We start from the raw sequence: 27,983 nt of genomic DNA, 5'->3' as shown, positions 1-27,983 counted from the left end.
ATTTTTTCATTACTGTACACATAAGCTGACACCCACCACATTATATTCACTGTATAACCTCACTAATTATTGTGTGTTTTGTAGAATTTATTCACTAGTGTCAATGTAAGGCTTAGGCTAAAACAAGTGAAACAGTTTTATCTGCATGACCCAGAAAAGCATAGCCTCAAACAATATAAAATTTCCACTGTAGACTTTTTTTTATTATTATTCTGCTCCTTAGTAAAAGTTTAAACTTAATCAAGTTAACAGAACAACTGGCGGTCTATAGAAAATATTACTTTCCTTAGAAGTTCTCTCCTTTTTTATGTAGACATTTTCACACAGTGAAACATTATAACACTGTTAGACACCATATCAAATCCCTATACTTGTAATAATTGTGTTTTTGGTCAATGAGCAATAAGAATAGATTATATTTGCCCCACTCTCTCTTTTTTTTTCCATAGCCATGTGTCCACATTCATCTTAAGACTCTTTAACTTTTGTGTTCTTGATGGATTGGACTCATAAACATATTTAAATTAATTACCTTAAATTGTCAGAATGGAACTAAAGCTTTAGGTACAGTAAACAAAGTAAACACCATCTTTATAAGCCAAGACTGAAATGTTGCCTGTAATTATGGGTTCATTTTCTATTTAAGGAGTAAGGAAAACACTAATAATTGATTAATAACTGTACTTCTCAATGATGTCAGACATTGACATCGGTGTCTAAGTGACAAATCACATTGACATAGAACCAAATCTGACACAGCTGTTATTCACGATCGACTAAAATATGACTGACTGATTAGATTAAGTGTTTCTAAGCAATACAAATCAATATACCTAATTTATTCCAAAAACGAGTTCTCTCACCTGATTCCATGACGTTAATGGAGCTAAAGTTTATAGGTGTATGTGTCTCTCTCATCCATGGGTACTTCTTGCTTGAAAAGCAGGAAGTTGAGAGCTTGCATCTCTTGTCTCTTTCCATAGCATTTCCATCGTCCAGGGAGCTTGTCATTTCATTCGTAGGGTAATTGTCATCAGCAGAGGATGAATAGGGATGTTGGATATGAGAGAGTTTTCGAAGGTTCCAAATATGGCCTTCATAATGTTTTGATGAATTGTCTTCGGCATGTTGACTCCACGCAGAACTGCTGTCCTGTAGTGCACAAGGGGAGAAATGTTGCTCCATTGAACAAACTTGAGATTTATTGCAACATATCTTGGTCAAGTATGCATTGTTAATGTGAAATTCGTAAAACGAATTCTTGTGCATCTCTAACCGTCCTGATCACTCGGGTTGCGTAATTGATCACACAAGGTGTAGGAAAGACATGAAAGTACACTCACTCGCGTCTTTAATTGTTTGCCAACAAGGGTAAACAATGTAGTCACGTGATGGCCTCCTCCAATAGCCTCGCGCCCTCGCTGTTTGAGTTGTAAAGTGCTCGAAAGCAACCAAACGACGATTCCGTTTTCCTCCGCATTCTTCAACTATTTTGCAATTTCGAATGATTATCCTGTGGACAGACGAAAAGCCATGAGCATAGCTCATACATTACCCTGTTACCGTGCTGACAAGAGTTCAGAGAGCGTGATTGAGAGGTGGGAGGGAGTAGGAGACCCATTTGGACAGAGAAAAGACAAGCATGTCTGGGATCGCGTCTCCTAGTTTTGCCACAATGGATTGCAGAATACAGACTTCATTTCCGTGATAATGTTTTATATTACAGTTTTTGAAACCTTGACTTACTTTTCAGTCCTCTTGTGGTAGGTATTTAAAAATAATCGACTTGTTTGCCTTATAGTTAAGGAAATAGTCATTTAACGCTTTGCAGTTAACAACAGCTCCATACTTGTCTTGTCGATCGCCTATTTCTTTTAAAAATCGTTTTAAAATGTTTTTAATCTATAGTAAACAGCCATGTACATGTTTTAGCAATGCTTCTTTGTGAATAAAATATTTCAGTAATATTGTTTGTCTTTCTCCATCAGCATGTTTTGTAAAAAAATAAAATAAAAAAAAAATAAAAAATAACGTTTCTGATTTGTGAAATTGCAACACAGTGTGAATGTATCTATCGAATACTAATGGCGTTTTTATACATCTTTTCAACGTGTTTTGAGATTTCTGCTCATTTGTAACTGGTGAAAAAGACATCAAGAGAATCAATGGGTGTGGTCAAACAAAGGGATTTTGACTGTCACTGCTGTACTGACAATGCATGTCAAAAAAATCTTAGTGGAAGGATAGAGTTTGTTTTTTAATTAACTGTCAGTGTGAGAAAGGAGTCGCTATGATGGCCATTTCCTAGTCTCGGGGAACCAAAGAAATATTTTCAAGTTGTTCGTCTGTAGTAAGAATCGCATTGTCTACTATTTAAAACAATGTCTTGATGAACAAAGAGCCCAGATTGGGCGCATAAGGATGACATTTTAGGGCAATGGTAAAGTCTTTAAAACAACAAGTTACCCGGCTCCAACAAGTTTCTAAACTCATTTTAGATCATTACAAATTGATCTCAAAAGCTTTATATTCACAACAAAATTAGTCTTTGACCTCTCTGACGTCATATAGCCAATGGAAGGAAGAGGGTCTACAAAACGTTGACTATTTAGCACTCAACCTGCCCAGATCGCTGTTTTTCAGACACCTATCGACACAGTAAGGATACGTGTTTAGCCAAATGCCGATTAAAACGGCTTGCCGATAACATTATAGATAAAGCAGTCGCGCTGAAGTAGCCTAATGTTAAGTCAGTGAACATAAAAGTCACCACCCTTCCTTTACATAAGCTGTGGACAGCGGTTGTCTCGCACTAGTGATTAATTGTGCACAAGGACTGAAACCCAAGGACTAGTCTCTTTTCATTTACTCTCCACAGTGTCTTGTTTGAGTATTTACTCAGACACTCAGTACTGTCAATAACATGTCTAACGTATTTTCGAAGACAAAGACTGATAGCCTCAACGACTCACTCTCTTTCTCCTGCAGGGATTTTTTAGGGAATGTTTATATTAATACACTGCTAAAGGAGTTTCTAAGACACCAAAAAAGGCCTTCCAGTATGGCCAGGTTTGTGTTTAAATAATGGTCATCTCAATCCTCGCTCATGTGCAAGATTATAGGCCTACTATGACGTGTAAAATGGCGGCATAATGACAGCAATTTAAAAGCCTTGTCTTTCATTTCAAATGGTTTAACTAGTCAAATCATAACCATTCATATACTGTTTATTAAAGAAGAATATCAAAGAGCCACGAGGCTATCCTCTCCGGTTGTAACACTAAAATCAATCTTTTTTTAAGAACGATTTGTTATTTTGAGTTCAGTGAATTGCTGTCACAAGCCTTGTCAAATAGAAGCATTCACTATGCATATTACAAGTCCGGCTTCTGCCGAGCTGCAGCGCTATTAACATGAAATATTACTGCGCCCGAGTGTGCAGGGAATGCAAGAGTACTCATTCCATAACCACATTTGAATTAGATATTCAATAAATGATATTTAAACTATTTCGATGCATTTTTTTATTTTATTAATATTTTGGAAGAGGTGGTGTTGGTGAAGGAGGTTTTTTTTTAATTATCCTTCAGCAGGTTTTTATGGTTCCCCTATTTCAAACTCTTCCCTTATTGTTTGAAAGTCGCCTGTGATCTTGGGAATTTTCTAATTAAAGTAAGTTTGTTCCCTTGTCTCATGCCGCTGGGTCCATTCACTAAATCTGAAAAGGAATCTTTGATGTAGTGGCTCAGCAAGACCATAACTCAGCGCCTCCGCCGGTACACTACAATTCTCAGTGAACTCTGTTTGAACCACGTTGCTGGCAATAAATCATTTTTCTTTCTCTCACAAAAGCGCGCCGGTCGCTCTGGGTGTCAACCCTTTTATAATTCCTCCCTACCTTCTGCGCTCTTGTGGTTGCTGACACAAACAGCTGCATAAAACATCGATAATAACATCGCTTTAACCATTTCATGCAAAGATAGACTCTCTAAAGAGTATAAAAACGGGAATGAGGCAAATGTTGGTAATAATAGACAAATTAACGAAATGCACAAAGGGCCAGTGCATAGATGTCTGTTGCTACCATAACTCCAATTGGTGAGGACATTACCCAAAATGTACACCCCCACCCCCCACCCCCCTCCCTCACAGTTTTTAAAACTTTGTAATGGCGGATAAAAAAGTTTTAACGAACATGGCAATTGTATAAATAGCTTTCTTTCTTTCTTTCTTTCTTTCTTTCTTTCTTTCTTTCTTTCTTTCTTTCTTTCTTTCTTTCTTTCTTATGTAGGCTGTGTCTATTGAGATCCACGAGTAGACATTTTGGATTTCATAAAATCATCATAATCTTTTCGTTGTTTGTGCACACCGCAATGGATTAATTTCTTCCGTAAACATTAGTAATATCCTAATGGGCTTTTTAGGCATAGGATAAATAAGAGAATAAAGGATTTTGATGAGCAGAGGATGCTGTCGTTTATAACGATGCATACAAAAGGGCCTGAAGAGCAAAGACTATGAACCTAAATAAAGGAGTAAAATTTAGAAATATCTCTCAAGTATTCCTGGAACTTAGAAATGAGCTCGACTTGATGTAGTCGACTGCTCTGTTAATTGTTTCCATTGTTCTTAGCCACTTTAAAGTGCACGTGTCATGCCAAATTCAGTCCAGTATGGAAAAAATATAGCCTATATAATATAGGAAACCTGAAAGATAAGTACAATGAGGTACAACTTATTTAAAGCTGCCTTGTACTTATAGAGTACTTATTTCAATAGCATAACTTCCTCGCACATGTGCCACATTTTACTTATGCATTCTATACATTCAAGATTTAAAAAATCATAAATAAAATGATGGCACTGTATATGTCAAACACTTATTTGCATTCATGTTGAAATGCGTAGCTTCATATTTTATTTCGAACATCTTATCTAAACACCTATATGAATGATTATCTAAAAAGTCATTGGAATTTAATCTTTGTTCCTTCTAAGATAAAGTTGTTCAGTTGCTTTTGCAAGGATTTAATAACCAGCGTGTCTTTATGTACTTTAAAATTTTAATAGGATTTCGAATACTAGAATTAATATTCTATGCCAGTAGAACATGGCTGTTTGAACCACTCACCATGAAGTACAGAAAACGTTAAACTACGAATGCCATTTCTCTATAGAAGAGATGACATTAATCATTGCGGCGCAGCAGCACGTCTAGTGACCTCCTCATGACCGCATATGTTTAGACACATTGCAGACACCCCGGAGGACTGGACAAAAGCCTCAATACACAATTCTACATCTATACCGTGACACTGGGAACTTCTCAGTTGCAGCAATGGAATCATTCTTTTAGGCTATAAGGATATGGCAACCAATGTGAAAATTTAGTAACTTATAACTGCAGTTAACTTTTTAACAACTTCTTTATTGTTTGTTTGTTAAAGTGAACAAATTGGATTAGATTTAAAAGTACATCTTTCCTGGTGTCTTGGTATTTGTTTTTAAGAAAAGTTCACGTGAGACATAAGTGTGGAGGCCTGACAGACAGGTAAAGAGAAGAGATGTTCTCAGGTGGCCCTTCATTCATATACGACCGTTCTCAGTCTCGCATTCTTAACAAACTGCCCCTGTCCCATTATACGCTGAATTCTTCATTGTAACGAGACTTTATAGACAGAGACTGGGTAAAAGACTACAGGTTAATTCGATAAAAACACTAGACGCACTGTAGCTTCAATCAGTAACTCGGTAAAATAAGGAACTTTTAGTGATAATGGATGGTCTACAATTCTGTGAGCGACTCTTGTGTAGCTTGTTGCCTGGCAACTTGAACCGATCACAAGATCACTCATCTCTTTCATCAGACACTTTTTTTTTCAAGAATAAAAAATATTGTTGGGTTTCCCACGCTGTTAAAATAATCTCAAATTATGGCTTGTGTATGTGTTTTTATTGGGCTACAGTCAAGCAACGCCTCTTTTCCAACAGCTAGCAGATCGTTCTGTTATGTAGAACTTACGTGCACAGTTCAAGTAGCAGCCAGGTCCAAAGATGTTGAACTAACGCCTAAACTTTCACCAGTGAGTCAAATAATTTGTCTCTCCATCACAAAAATCACATACATTTCATAATTTCATATTGACGTTAAACATTTAAACGGGGTTTTCAGTTACCACTTGTAGGCATAGTCAACACGATCACATGAGAATGCGTATCAATAGTACGAGTTTGTAATCTCGTAGAATATATACGCCAAAATGAGTTTTGGCGTGCTTATGGTACGCAGTGTTTCGCGTGTATATGATACGCACTTTATGGCGTGTATATGATACGCTCTTGGTTAGGATGGGGGTGGGAGGGTGGGGGGTTCGTACGTATAGTACGCCATAAAGTGCGTATCATATGCACGCGAAAAACTACGTACCATAAGCACGCCAAAACTCATTTTGGCGTATATATTCTACGAGATTACAAACTCGTACTATTGATACGCCTACCTACATTCTAAAAAAAAAAAATGCTGGGTTAAAAACAACCCAAGTTGGGTTGAAAATGGACAAACCCAGCGATTGGGTTGTTTTGACGCAGCGGTTGGGTTAAATGTTTGCCCAGCATGATGAACAGTTTTAAGTCAAGTCAAGTCAAATTTTATTTATATAGCACAAATTTAACCCAACTATAGTTTAAAAAATTACTATATTTCTGGCTTAAAATGAACCCAAAATAGGTTGGAAATTAAAAATCAGACACATAAGTACTAGAGACAACAATAATAATCAAAAGGTGAAATTTATGCAATTTAATAAATGTGTATTATTTAATTATTATTCATTAAACTTATCAATAAATGTTCATTTATTAAACACAATATTAAATAATTTCCAACATATTTTGGGTTAATTTTATGTAAGCAATACAGTAATTTTTAAACAATAGTTGAGTTATAAAAAACTACCCAGCAGGTTGGTCAAAACAACCCAATTGCTGGGTTTGTCCATTTTCAACCCAACTTGGGTTATTTTTAACCCAGCATTTTTTAGAGTGTAGGCTACATGTTGCATTTTTTGGTTCAAAGAAAACTGTTATGTGTTTCTTGTGGAAATATACACTCTAAAAAATGCTAGGTTAAAAAACAACCCAAGTTGGGTTGAAAATGGACAAACCCAATGACTGGGTTGTTTTGACCAAGCGGTTGGGTTAAATGTTCGCCCAACCTGCTGGGTAGTTTTATTTAACTCAACTATTGTTTAAAAAATAATGTATTGCTTGCTTAAAATGAACTCAAAGTATGCTGGAAATTAACATTTATTAATGTTTAATAAATTAACATTTATTAATAATTTTATTGAATATTAAACAGTAAACATTTATTATATTGCTTATTAAATGTTCACTTTTGATGATTATTGTTGCCTCTAGTAATTATTTGTTTGATTTTTAATTTCCAACCTATTTTGGGTTCATTTCAAGCCAAACATATAGTCATTTTTAAACAATTGTTGAGTTTAATAAAACTGCCCACATTGGGCAAACATGTAACCCAACAGCTGGGTTTGTCCATTTTCAACCCAACTTGGATTGTTTTTAACCCAGCATTTTTTTAGTGTATATATTCAAACTCTAACTATTCTATGTATTTGAGATTATTATTAAAGAAAAATAAAAAAGTCTCCTGATTGAAGTCACACTGTTGCTTAAGCTAAGCATCGTAACTCTATCAAGTTGTAATTTTGCGGTTGTCCTGCAGGTGACTTCATGACTTTAACGATGTACTCAGTGCTTCTATTCCTACGACTTCCATGCTATTTATAATGCTTTTGGGAAACAGATCGTAATTCTAAAATGATTGGTAAGATCTTACTCAGGCCTACGTTGCTTTTGGGAAATCCCAAAACGCCCCCAAGACGTTTATCATTAAAGGGGTTTCTTCATTTTCCACTTATGATTGTTTGTTTGACACTTAATCTGGAGTTAAGGCGTGTTCTCATTTAGCTCATGGTCACTCAATTCTCATGGGCTTTCTCGTGGATATCTAGTTCCCAGCATGCTTTGCGTGTGACTGCATTAGGAGAGTAAATGATGAAATTAAATATTGTTTTTGAGAAAAATTATTGTTTTTTGAGTGCACAAACATGGGGCGTCTTGATGTTGTAGGATGAAATGGCCGCCCAGAAAAAAAACCTTATTTTTCTTATTAATAGCCTAATATAAATCATAACCTAAAAAGTGAACACGGGAAGTTACTTGACAATGCTATTATACCTGGTCATTTTAAGAGTAAAATTAATTTCAATTGTGTTCTTTAGGTTCATTAAGACATATTAAATATTTTGACTTGAATAAAACCATGTAATTTAGATTGAAGCAATTATTTGATACATGATATATTTTTAGTTTGTGGTAAATATCTGTTCTTGAAACAACGTTATTTTTTGTCGTGTGTCCCCTCTCTCAGTCTGCTTTAGTTTGGGTGGCCATTAGGCATAGCATTTGGGGTCATACTGAGTGTAAAGGTTAAGGGGCAGGACATCAGAACAAAGATTATGGAGATATGCTGAGCGCAATGCAGACACTCTTCTTCGCTCACGCTCTTAGTTTAGCATAAAATGCGGGGAAAAAAATGAAAAGTGCAAAAGTCAAAGGCATGGTTAGACTCTCACATAGGACATGGAAAAAGAGCTGTATTACGTATTTTATGTGTCGAGCGGGTATTCAGTAGAACAGCCACATTTCTGGAAAATAACATGGTGACCCCCGATTCAACTCTGAGCCTTTTTGCGACGTTCACCACAGCTCAGTTTATACAGAAGACCTCATAACAATGCTAAGAACCTATTAAGAACTTAATTGAGTTGAGAAGACACTTGTCTTATAAAAAGAGTTGACAAAAATGCATTTTAGAATAAAAAGGCAAAATGACAATGCATTCAGTAGGCTACATCACAGAACAATGTAGGTAGTGATAATTTCTTATTGTTCATTTATTAAAGATAACGTGGATGATCATACTTCCCTGAGATATATTAATAAATGTTGTACCAGAAAAGCCCCATGTGGAAATTATGGAAATTATAATAAGATAAACGAATAGGCAAGTCAAAACTTGCAATGCTAAAAAGTGGTGCGCTGTAAAACTTTATATCATTTTGATGCTATACACTTGAACGACAGGGTCAACAGATGACTGTCATTGCGCAATTACTAGTCTCTAACTTCTTTATGATGGAAACAATCATCTGTTCTCATAACAATTGTATGTCTCGTGGAGTAATTAACATGGTGGAACCTGTATGCTTTACAACGGGTCAGTGTCAGGTTCAGTATAAACACGCAAAGTGTGATTCTTCACTTCCCGTGTAAATGAGGAGTTGGGCCGGTTGCTCGAAAGCAGGTCTTACTTGTAAGTGCTACTTTAAAATTAAAGTATGTTCCCCGAAAGGCTCGTTACTTTGATACGTAAAAACGTTCGTAGATTAACGAGAACTTAAAACCACTCGTAGAACAGTAACATGCAAGGAAATAAACAGATATCCATTTCGCCCCAGTTTACAGGAAAAACCACTGACAAAATAATGTGAATTACTTTGCAACTGCAAACACTTCAAAGTCAATATGAACCACTAATAAAGGCATAAACAATTGTAACTGTATTCAGGGAAAAAACATCATTTTGTCGTTGCATAATACCTGACAATATCGGTCGACAAATTACAATGTTAGATAATGAAAGTATATATTTCTGATAAAGCGCTTGGTAAATGCACGTTTCTGAAGACATAGGTGATGATCCTCGTGCTCTTCCTGCTTGTCTCTTCCTCCTCTTCTTCCTACAAGGGCAGGTTCAAAATCCTAAACACAGTACTTGTATTGCAGGGCAAACCCTCAATCATCTTTTTGATTTATGGACGCATATAAAGAAATGCCCACCTCCCTATACTGTACAGGTCACTACAGTGATGGGGCCGTGGCCGTCATTGTAGCCCTCCACTCTGTCCTTATATTATTTTTATGCTTAACAAATATAGTGTTATAGTTTAACCACTGCCAGATCGCATTTGGTATAATGCTGACATTAATTTAATTATATTATAATTACTGAAATATTTACTGAATAGCCTACTTATATTTATAATTATTGAATGAATTATATACCTATTTATACAGCATAATATAAATACATATGAAAAATAATAAATAATTTCCTTATAAATATTAAATAATTTTTAAATAGATTAATACATTAAAAATTTTTGGACAACTTTAACATGAAAGTGCAGACATTTTTTTTTTCTTTTTCTTTTTTTTTTTTTCTTTTTTTCTTTTTTTTTTTTTTTGCAGTAGGCCTTTTGTCACATTGTACTTTTGTAAATTGACGTTGTATTTAAATTTATTTTATAACAAACGATCTCTGTGCTAGTTTTGGAAACGCTACACAATCTTCATTAAATAATGTACGACAGGGGCCTAAGCTAAGACGATTTTTAGAGAGTGATTTGTAACTATTGGAAAACAGTGCAAATCCTGGCGCCATGTTGTTCATCCTGTATAAATTAAGTTATTCGGATCAATTATGAGCTATTGCAGAAAGCCTATTGTCGTTGCAGTAACTATCGATGCATTTCTTAAATGACAAATATTGTGGGAAAATATGTCTTAAAAAATTTTCTTAATGTTTAGAAAACTTAGCATATTTGTGATTATTTTCACTTGTCACCTAATACGACATTAAAAACGATTAATCTAACAGATGACATTAAAAATGTTCCAACGTAACTTGTCTTCTGCAAGTTTGCCCCAAACAGCCAACGCTAAAAAAAAAAGAAAGAAAAAGTTTTGTTTTGCTTAATCTAATCAGCTAATCTAAATTAACTGGTTTTATTGACGTAAAAAATATATTAATACGACTGAATCAACCTCATTAAATTCGCTTTTTACAGTACTGTAAGTATAGCTATAAATATTTATACATGCAAAATTGAAACTTGCGTGGAAGTTTATTGGCTGGCAAAGATCCACATGCGATGATTTCCTATACCTGTCCCCTGAACAACAGCCTACAGTATGTTTGATTTATAGTTTAATACAACATAAGTCAAACGTGACATTTGTTCTCTTTTTTTCTTTTAGCGTGCATTTTAGTAACAGAAAAGCTGCATTACACCTGCTGTTTAATGTCAGAAATCCAAGCAGCAAAGTCAGTCAGTCTGGAGTAGCAGCTCTGAGAAAAAGATTCTCAAAATGTAACTGCTGATCGTCTCATGAAACAAGTTTGTTTTGTGTTTTAAAAATTGTCATACCTGTTTGGATGTCAGAAAACATGCAATTAAGTTAAAAAAATGTATTTGTACAAATACTAGGCTACATGTATTTCGAGCACTTTTCTTAGATGTTGATTTTACAACTATATTAATTTTTTTTTTCATTTAGGTAAACGGTATAGAAACATTACTTATACAGACTGGCCAGCACTACACTAACATCTCGAAAGTGGATGCACCTAAAGAAAAAGTTACAAGATCGCACGCTATAGAAGGGCCTTGTCCCAGAGTTCACCGATCTCGTATAGGTCATACGGTGCAAAGCAACAAAGGAGAAACACATTCAGATGCCCTTCTTCTATCGCCACATCAATTTAACCAAAAACCCACAATGAAAGCAAGAGCACCGGTGGAACCCCAGGAAGCCTGTGAGGGTGCACACAGAAGGTACACGTTGAGAGAGCCAGTGGGGTCAAGGGGTGGGAGAGGTCGGCCGACCCGGCTGAAATGAAACTAATGGGACAGAAAATGTGTCCCCGAATTGAACTCGACTTTTCTTAGTTGCCACAAACTTCAATAAAGTATCTTTTCACCCTCTCGACATGGAGGCGACAGCATCTCGAAAGAGGCTGCCGGGATGCTACGATTTAGGCGTGCACATTCATTTCTCTCCGCTGTTCAGTAACATAATGGTTTCTGAATGCAGTTCTGCACCTACTCTTTTCAAGTGACTTCCAAAGTCATGGCCAGGCTAAGACGATGGCCAGTGCCTTTCTTCTTTTTTGGGTTTGGACAAACTATCCGCTGAAACATATTTTGCAGTGACGCTTTTGTGCACTATTTAGTTGCCTGTACAACTTAATACATTAGAAGTACAATTGACTATTGCTGCCAGACTTGATTGATGGTCTAAAATGACTCACTCCTTTGTGCTTCTCAGCCCCCCACTTAGCAAGCCGTTGTGTAATCTTCATTCAAGTCATGCCGATTTACAATTAATCAAACACATTCCTTATTTTCTGTACGTTTTTTTTTTTTTTTTTTTTTTTTTGAGAATTTATTTCAATAGAAACAAGTTTTTATGTTTAAAATTTAATGTATTCTTGTGCATAAAAAAAAAAAACAAAAAAAAAAAAACAGAAACGTCACAATAGAATTAATTTGCATGTGGGAGCGTTCTATGACGCATTGTAACTGATTTTGGTTCTGTGTGTCTATAGCTCCAAGTATCTGCTTAGGCGATGACGTTGCTTCGAACAGGATCTAGCGCCACTTTTTAAAAATAACAATATGGCACACAAAGAGGAGTGGCTTGAATCAGAACTTTCAAAAACAGAGGTACTAGGGTTATATTTCACCACATGCAAATTGCTTCATTTAAAAATAAATAAATAATAATAATAATAATAATATGGACATAACTGACAGCCTTTGTCTCTTTATATTGGCCTTTTGTATTTTTGCAATCGTATTAAGGTGATTCATTTCATACTCTATTGCACCTGAATATGTCAAGATTAATTAGCATTCATTTTAAATAATAACGAATTACATATTTAAAATGAGCTAAACTAACATTAAATATATATAGGCTCGATTTCATTAAGACCATAATATGTTCGACCTATTTTTACGTTCTGAATAGCATCCAGTGTTGTACTGTTTAATTTATCTATAAAATAAAACGAATTGGTTGAATTTGTTTGTCAGCTTGATAAATCTTGAAATTAATAGTGGAAAGAAACAGAAGCAGTGCAGGACGATTTTGAATACTGAAATTGATTTTCAAGAGACATTTTCAGTCATGTTGAAAACAATAATGAATAACAAGCCATCTTCTGGAATGAAGAGCGATAAGGTCCCTTCTGAAAAGGCCCGAATTATGTGCCACGTTAATCGAATACGTGAGAAAGTGATGTGTACAGAACCCAAACTAACCCCTGCACAACCCTCACCGCTCAAATATGAGAGATAGCGTTGTAAATATTATAGGTATGGCAGAAATAAAATGGCTAATTAATTTCCTTCAGTAAACCCATTCGACACCACTGGTGTATTTTTAAATGCACTGAAAACACGATTTTACTTTTGGGCCTACATTTGACTAACATAAAAGTCTCTGCATACCCCTGTTAAAAATATAGCTAAATAAAACGTTTTGCTATTTATGCGCGGGAATTTAATCTACATTGCATATTAATAAAAGTCACCCGAGTCTAGGTAAAACTAATAGACACTTACGTTTTATTGACCAATATAATTAGCACAAATACACTAAACTGGTTTTATTGCATCTCACAACAATCTGCTGTTAATAGCCTAAACACAACGCCATCACAACAAAAAAACTAAATGATAATTTAAAGTCTTAACCTTTCCATACGACAGATAACCCACAGCATGATTTACTTTTAAAGAAAACAAAGATATTTTTTTTCTATCGATACCCACGATAGTGTTTTTCATTTACAGTACAAAAAAACGTACCAGCTCTCTCAAGTGAGAAATAAATAGATTCGTTGTGCACTTCACCTTGGCAGCTGGGCAAAGAAAGGCCCACAAATAACATTTGAATAAAATGTCCATAACCTGCTTCGCCCAAAACATTTCTCTTGGAAAATGAAAAGAAAAAACAAAAACAAACAAACATCATATTGATTCAGTTTTTCGATAAATTAAACCCTGTTTCGCGTAGAAAAGAATTCATAGGTATTCGCAATAATCCATGCTATATAACATGCATTTTATATAACTGTGGACTTAAAGGAACCCCCATTACGCACAAGATACCTACGAAAACAAAATATATTATATTTTATAAATAATCAGTCATTTGATCTTCACGTCTCTCCTCGAAATAGTTCTCTTATAACCTTGTAATATCCTCGCCACGCTCGGTTCCGGAGAGGTCCTCGGAGGCTGACATGGTGTTAGTGGTGGAAGCTGCCGCCACAACGCCTGCAGCCGCTGAGCTTGTGTTGGACCCGGAGGAAATGCCCGTGGAGGACGAGGATCTGACTTTGGTGTTTGGCAGCCTATGGTCTTTTTTCCACTTCATCCTGCGGTTCTGAAACCAAATTTTGATTTGCCTCTCCGAGAGGACCAAGGAATGAGCAATCTCGATACGTCTTCGCCGTGTTAAGTACCGATTATAGTGGAATTCCTTCTCCAATTCTAAGACTTGCTGGCGAGTGTAAGCAGTTCTAGACCGCTTGGGTTCCGCTCCATTGTAACTAGAGTTGACTGGAAAGAGGAGAAGCAAAGGGAAAGAGGGAAAGAAAGAACAGAAGAGAATAGAAAAGAAAAGAGGCAGCGAGGGAAGGATAGGGTAAACAAGCGTGTCTTTCATTGAGAAATGGTGGCGACAGAGGAAATGAGGGTGGGCTAAAATATCTTAAAGTTAGCTTTCTATAATAAGGCTAAAATCACATTGGACTCAGCACTGAATTATTAATGCAACATTATAAAGCTTAGTTTTTCCTCTGGTCCCAGATCTCCCTCACTCTATCGCACACTCATAACAAGAGAAGCCACATGGTGATACGACTGCCCAGAGTATACCTCGGCTATAAAATTTATGGTGGGTGTAATTACCAATGCCTAGTCGTAAATCCGCCTCAATTGTGCCATTTCAAAGGCTTCTATCCTATCGTAGCAGAGGCTGGCCAGGGGATGAGTGTAAAAAGGAGTGAGGCAGACGGAGAGAGAGAGTTAGGATGAGGGGCGAGCTTTATAGTGCTTAAGAGAAATACACTCAAGTTGCCTACCGGTGCTGACGTGAATTTTCTTCATCCATGGGTACACGACGGGTTGTTTGGCAGAGGCTGAGCTGTTGGGATGCTCCGGGGTGGCTTGATTGCAGGCGGAGGATGCAGCCGGAGGGGTGGCAGGAGACAGGGGTAACGGTGGGGGCTCACATGAGGCAGATTGCCCTTTTCCGAGCAGGTGCCCCGCGTGAGGAAGTCCATGTCCTCTTTGAGTATCAGGCTCAGGGATGCTTGCACAGTTATACTGACGCTCCTGGTAGCTTGCCCGCGGAGGGTATAACTCCTGGTGGTGATGCTGGTAGCCACTGTCCCTTGCACGGCTGTAATATTCGGGGCTATGTTCGGGAATGTAGCTATTTTGCGAATATTCCTCGCAAGGAGGAAATTTCGGATCGATGTAGTTAGAGTCCATCAAATACGAGCTCATGATCATTAATTTCTGGAGTGGAAAATAATTTTTCTAGCTTTGTCGTTTTTCTGCTCCATAAAGCCCTCCTACTAGCGAGCAACCCTGTAAAGTTACTTTTACCACGTGATACGATGGCCCAATGGCATGGGGCGATGTAGTCCCCGGATAAGGAACCACAGCTTTTGCAAATATACCTTCAATTTTCCGCCATTGTCCGCGAAGTCTCTCAGTCTCTCTATCCCTCTCTCTATCTTTCTCTCTCTCTCTCCCTCTCTCCCTCTCTCTCTCTCTCCCCCTTTCTCGCTCTCTCACACACGCATACACAATGGCCAAATCTTCTCGGATCATGCCACAACACCTAGGGATGTTTCTCAGTTAACTTGTGTCGTTACAAGAGTTTCACTAATTACATTGTTTAAATAGTATTAATAATAATAGGCTAATAGTAGTAGTAGTACTAGTCGTAATATAATAATAATAAAAATAAGCAATCGCATTTAAACTTCGATAACGGAACAAATGCTAATAATTACACTACATTAAGCTGTGCCAGCTATTTTACCACGCCATTTTATGACTTGGCGTGCAGGGAAATTGCTAGTAGTATAAACATATTTTCACTCATCTATTGAGAGCATTTATGCCAGTACAAATGTTTTCTTTTCCAAGACCATTGGCATGATTCTTATTTGTCGTTATTAGCTATACAGAATTAATATGCCTATTACAACCAAGTGAAACTACGTTAGAAATTCTATTTTTAGAGTTTATTTGTGATTCGACGAACTCAGTGAGAATGCATGTGGTGGTAGAGAGCAGATTCTGTGTTTAATTAAGATGTAAAGGCTTTAAATCAATAGTTTACAGTGGATGGCATATAGCATATTTCCGCTTCTACAAATTTGGCTCCATATGTTCATGTCTTCCTGTGGTAGTTCTATTTTTTCAAACTCCTTATGGTAGTAAGCACACACGACTTTCATGCAAAGTCACGTGCCTCATACCGAGACGAATACAAACCCAACTTGGCGTTCGTGGCTTTTACGTCGCCCATGTATTCCTGTAGAGACGTATTTGCGATTTTCATGTTTTGGACACAAATTCGGTTCTACAGGGTACATATAGACGACTACTGAGAGGCCATTTCTCTATTGGAAGTTTTAAAGCAGAATTCCAAGTACAAAATAAGTCAGGTTAGGCTATGACCTCTTTAGCATCTTGAACAGGGCTAAATCATTTTCTAGTTAGAGAGGTTTCTGTCTGGCATCTACAATGTTTGGTCAGAATTAATATCTAGGGTCAGAACTGGGGATCATGAGCAAAATAAATATTTGTTTGTCATTATTTAAAAAAATAAACGCACAAAAGAAACCAATTTATTTTCAATTGTTTTTTTAATGTATTTTTTATTTTTACTATTGTAATTATTTATTTTTCAATTGCTCGAGAAAAATATCAACACATCTGCGGTGATAAGATTTAACAACCCATGCACTGAGACCAACCCTACATTTTTAAGACAGATTTGGAAATACTTTGTTATTTGTTGTCTGTTTGTTTGTTTGTTTGTTTGTTTGTTTGTTTGTTTGTTTGTTTGTTAGAACACTTAATGTATTATCATTTTCAATTAAGTCATGTTCTCATACACAACAAACAAATTGTTCCATTTAACAAAAATGATTTAGGTAACGACAGAATTAATTTCATTAGAATTACTCTATTCGTTGAGGTTAAATGTGTTTTGATGTGTTCAGCCTTTTTCATATTTTTCATATCACCCCTCTACACTCCAATAGGTTGAGTAAATGAAACAGAGGACATAAAAGAAAGGGTTGAGTGGGCATGAGAGGGACAAACGAGGAATAATTTTACTATCCAATTCTATTAAATCTCGAAAACATAGGAGCACCCACTTGAATATTCCGTCTCAAACATGTTGTGCACAAAGCGGACACGTGACAGCACTGATGAAAAATAAGTTTCTTTTGTTCCTTGGGGTTTATTGTGCACGTTATTACCATATGACCGCCCGGTAACCTGCAAGACCGTGCCCTGAATTTCTCTCTCCAGTTTAGCTATCTAAACGGCAACAGATACGAAATAAAAAAGCATATAAACAAAGAAAAGAAAAGAAGAAAAGTAGAAAACAGTAAAGTAAAGATGCAAAAACCTTTTAGAAATCATATAGCCAAAGCAACAGAGCACATTTTTAAATCCAATTTTCAAACCACCAGAGAAAAATAAGATCCCCCCCCCCCCCCAAATATAACAAAACCAAACAAACAGACAGAGCATAACTCTTTAACAAACGAAATCCTAAGGAAACAGTCGTTTTGCCTTATCTCAAGCCTTTTATTTTACTTCGAGACCCTACAGATGTGATAGGGATTTTTTGTCCACCCCCACCAGCCTGAAAACGCCCCCATCCACCCACTCGGCACTGCTCTAGTGTTGCGGACGCATTTTAATATTAGTTAGACAGCCTGACCCGCATTTCACCCCTCGCGTTCGACTCGTTCCAATAGTTCACTGCCAAGGAGTTATTGATGAGCGAAAAGCGATGAATTCCCTCTGCACATAAATGGCCTCAGATCCTGCACCAGCTCAATAACTAGTTATAATGTAGAGACTTCCAAAAAGCTATAACCGCCGGCGAATTTGCTTGATGATTCATTTGTATATAGGTGATTCCCCCCAGATACAGACAGACAGACAGATAGACAGATAGATAGATAGATAGATAGATAGATAGATAGATAGATAGATAGATAGATAGATAGATAGATAGATAGATAGATAGATAGATAGATAGAGAAAAGGTTTGACTAGAAAACTGTATATGTAAAGAAGGTGGGATTTTGGATGGAAGGATATGTCAACTGTCCATAACCAGGATCTATTGTGTGTAGGCTTGAACGAATGACATTTTACGCCTATATGATATTTAATGTACGCCCTATGCGATAATTTTGAATGATTTCATTTTCAGACGCACATTTATTGCCTTAAATATCGAATGGATTTTAGTTCAAATGACCTAAGCTGTTCTATATAAAAAGGACAAGGCCTTACTAATTTTCTATATTTTCTCTCTTTTGCGCTCTTAAATATTTAACGTCTGATTTAAGCATATATATATATATATATATATATATATATATATATATATATGTGTGTGTGTGTGTGTGTGTGTGTGTGTGTGTGCCCCCTTGATTGTGTATTTTATATTTGTCCAAGAATCAATTTCACAGTATTGATTAGTCTACTTTTTTGAGGTTTTTTGTTGTAATGTATGAGTTTGTTGTTCGTACAGCTTATTTTTTTATATGCGTTATATTAATTTATACTTTTATATTATAGCCTACTTTTGTATTTTATTTTTTAAAACCCTTAAAATGCTTAAAACAGGGAGGTGAGCCGGGTTACACATACAATTTTGTATTTTATTGTAAATGTATGAGTTAATAACTTTTAATTTAATTTATATAAAAAAAGATGCAGTTAGATTGCAGTTGATAACTTATTTATCTAAATAAAAGGAGTAATTATTATTATTATTATTATTATTATTATTATTATCATCCCATATATACTCTTTAAAATTATGTCTTGCATTTTTTTTAAAAATATAATATATATATAAAAAGAGCTTGTTGGCTCAACAGCACAACAAACATCTTTAGCACAATACACCTCTTTCCTCGAACACATGGGCATATGTGCTGTAGTTGTTCGGCGCTATTGTCAGGGAACACTGCCCTCTGTGTTTATACGCAGCGAAACAAGATGGGACAAGAATATTAAAGGCTACTGGAACAAGAAAATAACGGTTAGACTTACCAGTGCAACGACGAGGTCCTCCTTGCCCTCACGTTCATAATATCCTCATGCGCTAAAAAGAAAGAAAGCAGTTTAGAAAATCAAAACAAATTACTTCTCAGGCATATGTAAGGATAGGCCTATCCTATTTAACAATATAGAGGGTTTGATTTACTGTAGATTTAAAATAATCGTATTTCTGTCATATCCAATATCCTGGTAAACATTAAAATTAATATCTGAATGAATATCTGGAGTTTATGTAATCAGTTAAATGCTAAAAATATCTAACCATGCATGAAGCTTATAATAATCCTATAATTATCTGACAGCTGCATTCCAATCCTTTACTGATAATTATGTTTTAATGTTTTTAGTACAACTTCTCTTTGTCTCTCATTGAGGTTGAACTGTCCAAAGGCATGATCCTTTAAAGTAGGACAAGGCTATGTATTTAGCACAGGTTATTTTCAGAACTATTTCCTTGATGAATGTAGTTATTTTTTGCAACAATACAGAACCTAAAATGAGTTCCTACTTGGTCAGGTTAACATGGCAATTCAGGATTGTTCAAAAAAAGAATGTGGTATGTTTGCTTTTTTCAGGTTTACAGCCTCATTTAACAAAATGTATATGTAAAATATGTGCATACTGTGATTTCACATGCAGGGTTGAGCCACTGTCTGTCACTGAGATATGATGTAATGGCAAAAAAAAAAACAACCTAAATATAAACCTTAATACTGAAGCAGGGGAAAAAATATAAGAGTAATTTAATTAATGTATGGCAATATTATATACACAGAACGAGAAACATAGTATGTATATGTATATACTCAGTTCTACAATTATCCATGCTCAACACTGAAAACTCTCTTAGAAAAAAAGGTATCTAAACACAAGTATAATTTCAAACAAATCTAAACTGTGTTCAGTCAAAAGCTGTAATTCCTGCATTAAAGTCAAAGTTTTATTACTATAACACACAATTGTGTCATTGTAGCAAATGCAGCCCTTATTGTCATTACCATCTGTTTTCTTAATAAATCATAATCATGACATGCGTTTATTAAGATATCCACCAGACCAAATACCAATTGTTATTTTTTCTTTTCTGTTTTTTATTCATTCACCTCATCCATTACTGAATGAAGAAGAGTTTATCCACTTAGAGAATAAAGATTCTGTCTTGCATTTTTAAAATGATTGTCCAAACAGGAACTTCTACAAAAAGAATGTGGATTGTTAACAATGTGCATTGAAAGCATTGCCTTGTTTAGTTATTCTGCATGCAATAGCATCATTTCCAACTCTGTGTCATTTGCTCATTCTTTGAAGGGAATTACTGCCATATTCCTTGTATGGCCAGTCAATTAGTAATCTGGCAAATGACAAAAGAATATGTTGAACCCAGTGTAACCTGCACTCAGAGAGAAGAAAACAGAGGAATATAAAACTATTGCCCCCTATTGGCAGTTAATGTTTTTGACACAGTATTCAAAAACTTTAAATGATAAAAGAAAAGGATGCACAGAAAGGCTCACTAAAATTGTGAAGTTGAAATTATTCTTAATTATAAATGCCATCAACAAATTCATTTGAATTTATTAAGTGTTCTCCATCACTCAGGTAGAACAATTGTCATTAAATATATCTCTTTAATAAGTAGACAATTACTGAAAGTGTTTCAATAGCGAATGTGATATTGGTTGTACCACATGACCCATTCATTCTGTCATTGACTAACCATACTCAGTGACTTCCAATACGCCACAAAAATGTGTCATGCTGTAAATGTAACATTACACTGATTATTATTCTAGTCAGTGAACAATAAGGAATACTATCCACCTCAATCAACCTTGAGTGAGTAAAACCTCCACCTGCTCTCAGCCAAAAATGAGCCAACAGGTATCAGTTATCATCTGCTTTGATGTGATGAAAACTGTTGAGTACATTCATAATATTATGTCATTGTCAGCTTTGTTTTTCTTCCAATAATAATGCACATAAATAATGATCACTTAAATAAACATTCATTTGAGTGAATGATGAGTGAATTTTCTGATTTCTGCGATAAAGAATGGACATTGAGAATGAAAGAGATGAATGAAAATTTCATTTTTTGCTTTATTGTATTTCTTTTGTATTTGTTTTATTGTATAAAAATGGATTGTGTAATTGCATGCCTGAACTAAATTGTAATATTTCAAGTGTTGTGTTTGACATTCTATACTCATACATGTGTGTATAATTCACAACAGTAATTATTGATTACAGGATTGGTTTAGCCAATGTTTGTTTAGAATATCACATAAGATACACTTAGTACTTGTATAAGCAAGTCAGCTGTTTAACAACTTAATTTCTATCAAGTACATTCTTTTACAAATGATAGGCTACTGTTTTGATATCTAAAACTGTCCTCCCACTCTTCTTTATAAAATAAAAAACAAAACAGCATTTCTTTAAGAGTAAGCCCGGAGGAAAGAACTTTGGCAAGCCATGGAATTTACAACTCAGCAGTATTTGCAACCAGACACAGCCTTACAAGACAGAACCAATCAGTGAAATAGGTCTTTACTCAACACTCTATTGTTTTCCACAAATGTTTGGACCCCACAAATTGAAGTGACTGAGCATACTCTGCAAAGCTGTTTTGTGAAATATTTGCAAATCCGACATATCAACATCTCAGAGTATTGTCATGTCATGTCATGTTCTGTTTTTTTCTGCTGAAATAATGGCATTTGAAAGGTATTTGAAGGATGTAGTTTTGTTTAACAAAACAAAACAGAACTGAAATGGTTAAAGACATAAAATAATGGCTCATTAATTGCAATCCACAGTTTTATTTATTAAAACTCTTGAGATTTTGTAATTAAAGCCATCTTACAACTTTTTCTCAACTGAATGACAAAAAATACTATATTTCAGACCCTCATTAACAGATTAAAAAAATCACCATAACTGTTTGGGAGGTCAATAACCTTTCCATCTTGGTTTTTCTTCATAATTTTTTTGGACACATGTATAACCTTTGCTCAGCAAAAGGGCCTGAATTAGTTCTAATGCCAAAACTGAGGCATTGGTACTTTTAATTTTAAATAACTCTCAGAATATACCACAGGCCTTCACTAAATAGAAACAGAGCAGTATATGATGATGGCGGTGGAGTTCCTGTTCAGCCAAAATCGCTGTGCACAGATTAAAGAGAACATTGTGGATGAACAGAGTCTGACTTATTCTGTTTCCAAGCACAACATCATAAAGTAAGATATGGCTTAAACTTTTCATACCATGATTATAATGGTCAAGTGGAGCCTCATCTGTCAAATAAAGACCACTGAATATCCGGTGCTGAAAACCGACAAATAACAGTGGTCAAAAATGTAATTTGCTTTGTATAAAATGTATATTTTAATACCTTAATAATTTTTTCAATTATGTTTTTTTTTCTGTTTAGTTAATCATGTGACTCTTCATCCACAATGCCCTGTACATGACCCCACCACACAACACCACATCTTCTCTGCCCTGCACATGACCCCACATTATGTCCGATCTAAAGATCTATGTTCTGCGCTCTCATCTGCAAACCAATACAAGATCACTTAGCTTCTCAGTCCTTCACCGTCACTTTTACCACAACATACACATCCTAGGGGCAAACTAAGCATTTTTCACCGCCCCAAAAGTGGAGTATTTTGATATACGCACATTCTACATTCTCCAATACTTAAGTGAATCTCAAGGCAACGCTCTTCACACATGCACAACGCTTTTAAGAGGCATACAAGATGTTTTTGAATACATAGGCTATGAGTCATGGTATACAGAATTAGATTTGAAGCTGCTGCCAGAACAATAATTCCATATCAACGCCAAATTAACAGTAATATACAAATGCACAAACGTACACTCTAGACTTTGAAATTGATCAAAACTGAACAGATGAGGACACATTTGCGCACCACTTGACACAATTTCTCCATGAACTATTGAATTACATCCTTGATTAATTCCCGAGGGCGTTGCGGAGGAAAGTACATATTTAATTAAAAAGAGGAAAACAAGATTATTAACTTACTGCAACCGCCTGGGATCCATTTGGGAGAGTCGAACTTCTACAGACCCTGACGCGAGTAACCCACACTAACAGGCTCTAAGCCCTTCTCTCAGAGATAAGACTAGCCAACAGCTGCGATTACGGACAGTTAACATTATATATGATGTAAATATATTGAGGGTTTGTCAGGTCTTGCAGGCCATAAAACCCACTTTAATGACCCCACGTGCTCTTCCTGCACCACTCACTGGTCCTGCTTTGGGCAATTGGCATAAATAACCCTCAAACTTCAAAATACGTGGCAAGAGAGCTAAAAAAAGAGGGGTTTGTGTAAAAAGCAACATAGTAACCACAGTAACTCGCAATGTGGCCCTTTCGGTCAAGATAGCGAGTGTAGAAATTGAAAGAAGCATGGAAATTTACATTGAATCTCCAATATAGGTGAGTGAGACGATTCTAAAATGAAAGCGCTTCTTAAACAGTAGTATAAATTGACTAGCTGACTGTTTTTTTTTTATTTTCAGCTTAGTGTGTGTGTGTATATAATGTTAGCATTCATACACTTAAGAAACTTGGAGATTAAAATGTTCGGTTGCATCGAGAGCGCCGAGAAGGCATGAATTAAGAAAAAACTATAGCCTATGTCAAACCAACAATAAAGCAGAAAAGAGCCTGAGTAGAGCGAGCCAGTCGAAAATTAGCATTTTGTACTCGCAGTCTTATGTCCTTTGTTTGACATGGGCCTGGATTATGTGATTTCTGCACATAGGTTGGCTAACATCATGTCTCATTATCTAAATGACAAATTTCAACAATAAGGTTTGAGCAATTCACTTTAAACGTCTTTAATTATATGCTTTACACGCAGGACGATTGATAACGGTGTATTATCGCATTTCAAATGCACTTTCGAAAAAAAATCGTATATTTGCTATAATTTAGTTGCACGGAGTATTTGATTAAATGTGCAAACTATTGTTTTTAAGGGTTTTGTGTACCAAAACGTCACTGAAATGTTTGTGTAAACTTCCGCCGATTTGTTAAAAAAGGAAACAGTTGTCAGTGTCTGATGGGTGAGAGGAAGTGCTGTAAAAGTTTATTGGGGTCATAAAGTTTTATGTGCCTCCGTTTAAGGGCTACTGTAAATAAGTGACCAGAGCGTTAAAGTTCAATCATGTCTCATCACTGTAAGTATACACATGCAGACTTATGTATATATATATATTTTTTTACCAAAATCATATTAATTTGCGCAGAACGTATTCTTCTCTTAACTCTGCACGAGGTATCAAACGGGCCTTGAATTAAAAAATGCATTTGTGTAAAGAAAGACTCATTATTTTTGCTTTAACAGACAAATAGTATATTCTTTACGTTTCATCGAGTTCATTTACAATGATACCACATTGGAAGTTTCATTGGACACAGATGGCTGACAAAACTTTCTGATATGTTGGCAATTTAATCTGGTTACTGTAATAAATAATTACTGACTGGTAAAGTATCGAAAAGTATCAATGAAACTTTGAAAACAAACAGTTAGAATCACAGAAATGATGGATCAGACAAACGCAAAAGTAGGTCGTGTAGATTGGTTGGTATGAAAGGCATAAGCCACTCCTATATAGAATAGAGTGTATGGAAAGAAATGCCAAGGTACCTGCCTGTAAAATTTGACCCCCTCAAAAAAAAAAAAACATATTCAATAAAAGAGCAAAATGTTCTGATTCCACAGTATTTCAATAGACATAATCCTCAAGATAAAATTACCATTTGGCTGCTGGCTGACAGACAATATGATAGACAGTGTTTAATATGACACTACAGTTGTTGCATTATTATCATGGAGTGCGGTTTACCATCCTTGTTTGGCTATTATAGTTGTATAGATGTATTTACGACAGAAAGTACAATGGATAAAAAGACAAGTTCCATCAAAATGCAATATGCAATGGGGAGATTGATGAATGTTCAAGCAAAGCACCACATTATTTGCATTTACATTTAAATCAACGTAACTGGATGCAGGCCTTGGTATGTTATGTAGGTTATTGATACAAATGATTTTAGTAAGGCATATTCAAATAAAGTTTAAGCTTATACATTATTCAAATAAGCACCTCCCGGAAGGGAGCACTATCAATAAATATCGAAAATATGGACATATTCACATAACAACATGATATTGTAGACAAATGAAAGACATCAACTGTTGTCACCAACAAAATCTATTTTTAAACCCTTTGTTGATTCAGTACAAGTTAACACTGCGTTTATTTTCAGGTCGTTTCAATTGAAGCCGTGCACCACATTATTTATAGTCCTCCTTTCACTTTCAACTTTGAGTCCTTCTTCCACTTCATGCGACGGTTCTGGAACCAAATTTTAATTTGCCGCTCGTTCAAGCAGAGGTTATTGGCAATCTCGATACGTCTGCGACGTGTGAGGTATCGGTTGAAATGGAACTCTTTCTCCAACTCCAGAGTCTGGTACCGGGTGTAACTGGTTCGTGACCTTTTACCGTCAGATTCTGAGGTGGCATCAGAAAGATATTGGGTTACCTATATGTCAAATTTTATCGACTATCGTCCTCATGCATATTACTATGAAATTTATTTTCATAATCATTGATGAAGTTGCCACCAAACACAATCCATGTAATATGTAATATGGATACATCAAGCATTATAAAATCCAAAATGAAAACAGTGGACAGGTGGTATGGCGCTAATATTTATTTATTCTGAAATTAGAAAGTGTCATGCACAGAAATAACACAAACAAGATGAAACATAATAATCATAAATGTGTGAAGGCCACGAGCTTCCTATCATGTCCTGACCCGAAATACTGTAAGAGCTGAACAAAAATAAATAATTAAATAAATAAAAATAAAAAGACACGGCCTCACTACTGGGATACAAACTAGCATTATACTTTTTCTGTAGTACTTTGCTTTACTACTCCAGCGGTGCAGAGTGCAACTAACCGGAAACATAATGTATGTGTATACAAAGATTCGCTTGAAATCCCACTTTACTTGAATATCATGTTAACTCCCTTTAATGCTTAAAGCAAGAAATAATACGTAAATTTATATGTAATCATCTTTTTTGCTTTTCTTAACCAATTATTTCTCCATAAATTTGACCAGAGATCACCTCTTCACAGTAACAGGACAGGTTTACGAGCAATAGATGCCTTTGTCATAAAATTTACGGCCGCTAGTTTTATTATTTCCTGCGTTTGGCCTATAAAACTCAAGAGGAAAAATATGGAGCGACAAAACGTAGGAAGGAGATGCAATGACGAGGATGAGATGCGTGCAGTTTCTCCTCTTTTCTAAAACAAACTTTAAACGTAACTTTACCGTGGCTCATGTGTAGCTTTGTCATCCACGGATATATCTGCGGCTGCGACTGGTTCTGACGCTGAGTCGAATTAGTTTGTTGCTTTATCGCTGAAGTAGTCTCCATTTTGATATCGTCTGTGCGGCTCTTGCCGCTGGGCTTCTCCAGAACTTCCATATTCCCCTCGGCTTTTTGGCTCAACAGTCCGTGACTGAGGGGGTTGTACCCGTGAGTGCTTACAAAGCTACGAGAGCCCACAGCTGAACAGGACTGTGTTCGCTGAACTGCTGCACTGGTCCTTGCACGGTCGGTTGTGTTTATCGCCTCCCGTTTCAAAGAGTTGGAGGGGATTTGAGAACTGAAGGATCCGCCGAGATCAAGTCCTTCGTACGCGTAATTGGACTCGTGGAACTCAGAGTGAGCTCCATAGTTGCCAAAAGTGTGCATTCTACAAGAGGAGGCGTCTTGCGTTTGCTTAGAAAATGAATTTCCAACGTATGAGCTCATTCTATTTCCAAAACAATACAGTAACCTTGGAGAGAGTCACAAAAAGCACCCGGTCGCAGCAGAGACTGAATCAGCTAATAAAGTATACATAAGTTGTTTAGAAGTTTTATTTGTTTATTGGACTTTATTTGTATTTCTAGAGGACGTTAGGCTTGTCCTAAAAAAGAGCAGGATTTATAGGTGGAGGAAATCATTTTCTTTTTTTTCTTGATACGACGCGTAATGCCCAAATATGGAATGTTTAAATAGAATCACGTGCAGCTCCTGGCCAGTCATAAATTGGCTTGATCCCCGGGAGGTTATTGATAGACATTGAAACGTGTCCGATAACTTCTCGGTATGGAAATCATCTAAGGGTCTGGGCTAAAAAGGGCGAGACCGTTAGACAAGAGCGTCATCTGGCGTCTAATACTGGACAAAGCGGCCTTATACACACACGGACACACACACACACACACACACACACACACACACACACACACACACACACGCACACACACACACAAGTGCAAACAAGATGATTGACAAGATATTATGCGATACGATGTTATGACAAATCAAATGTCAAGGCGATATAAATAGAATATGGAGTACACGATTATCACATTAGTTACATATATGACAAATATCTGTTTCTCCTGTTTCACAGTAAGGGTTTCTGTTTGTTTTGTGTGTTACTTTTTTAGTATTTGCGAAATTAATTTTCATTATGATCATATATGATTCTTAACTGCGTCAATGTGTGTGATTTTTTTTAAAATCGCAGAACAACTGATTCAGCGTTGTGCCACTAGATGCAAG

The 27,983-nt window shown here is 36.0% G+C and overlaps 2 protein-coding genes and 1 long non-coding RNA gene across 4 annotated transcripts in view; 1 reads left to right on the top strand and 2 right to left on the bottom strand.

The window, feature by feature from the left end:
* Nucleotides 1–27,983, top strand: part of LOC125260563 — a 50,653-nt gene that overhangs the window by 14,534 nt on the left and 8,136 nt on the right. The gene's annotated exons all lie outside the window — the stretch shown is intronic.
* Nucleotides 1,011–17,610, bottom strand: hoxc4a (homeobox C4a). Its single transcript, XM_048178964.1, has 4 exons — nt 15,029–17,610; nt 14,135–14,504; nt 1,344–1,513; nt 1,011–1,152 (listed from the first exon to the last, which is right to left on the bottom strand). The coding sequence occupies exons 1-4, from the start codon at nt 15,459–15,461 to the stop codon at nt 1,097–1,099; spliced, it is 1,029 nt and encodes a 342-aa protein (XP_048034921.1). The 5' UTR covers nt 15,462–17,610; the 3' UTR covers nt 1,011–1,096.
* Nucleotides 1,018–27,600, bottom strand: hoxc5a (homeobox C5a). 2 transcript variants are annotated; one of them, XM_048178983.1, is made up of 3 exons: nt 26,696–27,600; nt 19,278–25,855; nt 1,018–1,152 (listed from the first exon to the last, which is right to left on the bottom strand). In XM_048178983.1, exons 1-2 carry the CDS (start codon nt 27,180–27,182, stop codon nt 25,641–25,643), a joined length of 702 nt encoding a protein of 233 aa, XP_048034940.1. In that variant the 5' UTR covers nt 27,183–27,600; the 3' UTR covers nt 1,018–1,152; nt 19,278–25,640. The 2 variants fall into 2 exon arrangements, with proteins under 2 accessions (XP_048034940.1, XP_048034939.1); XM_048178982.1 differs by lacking the exon at nt 1,018–1,152 and adding an exon at nt 1,384–1,513.

The sequence above is a fragment of the Megalobrama amblycephala genome, linkage group LG24 (assembly GCF_018812025.1).
Source record: "Megalobrama amblycephala isolate DHTTF-2021 linkage group LG24, ASM1881202v1, whole genome shotgun sequence".
NCBI classification, from domain to species: Eukaryota; Metazoa; Chordata; class Actinopteri; order Cypriniformes; family Xenocyprididae; genus Megalobrama; species Megalobrama amblycephala.
Note: the sequence above shows the minus strand (reverse complement) of the source record. Positions and strands in the feature narration are given on the sequence as shown.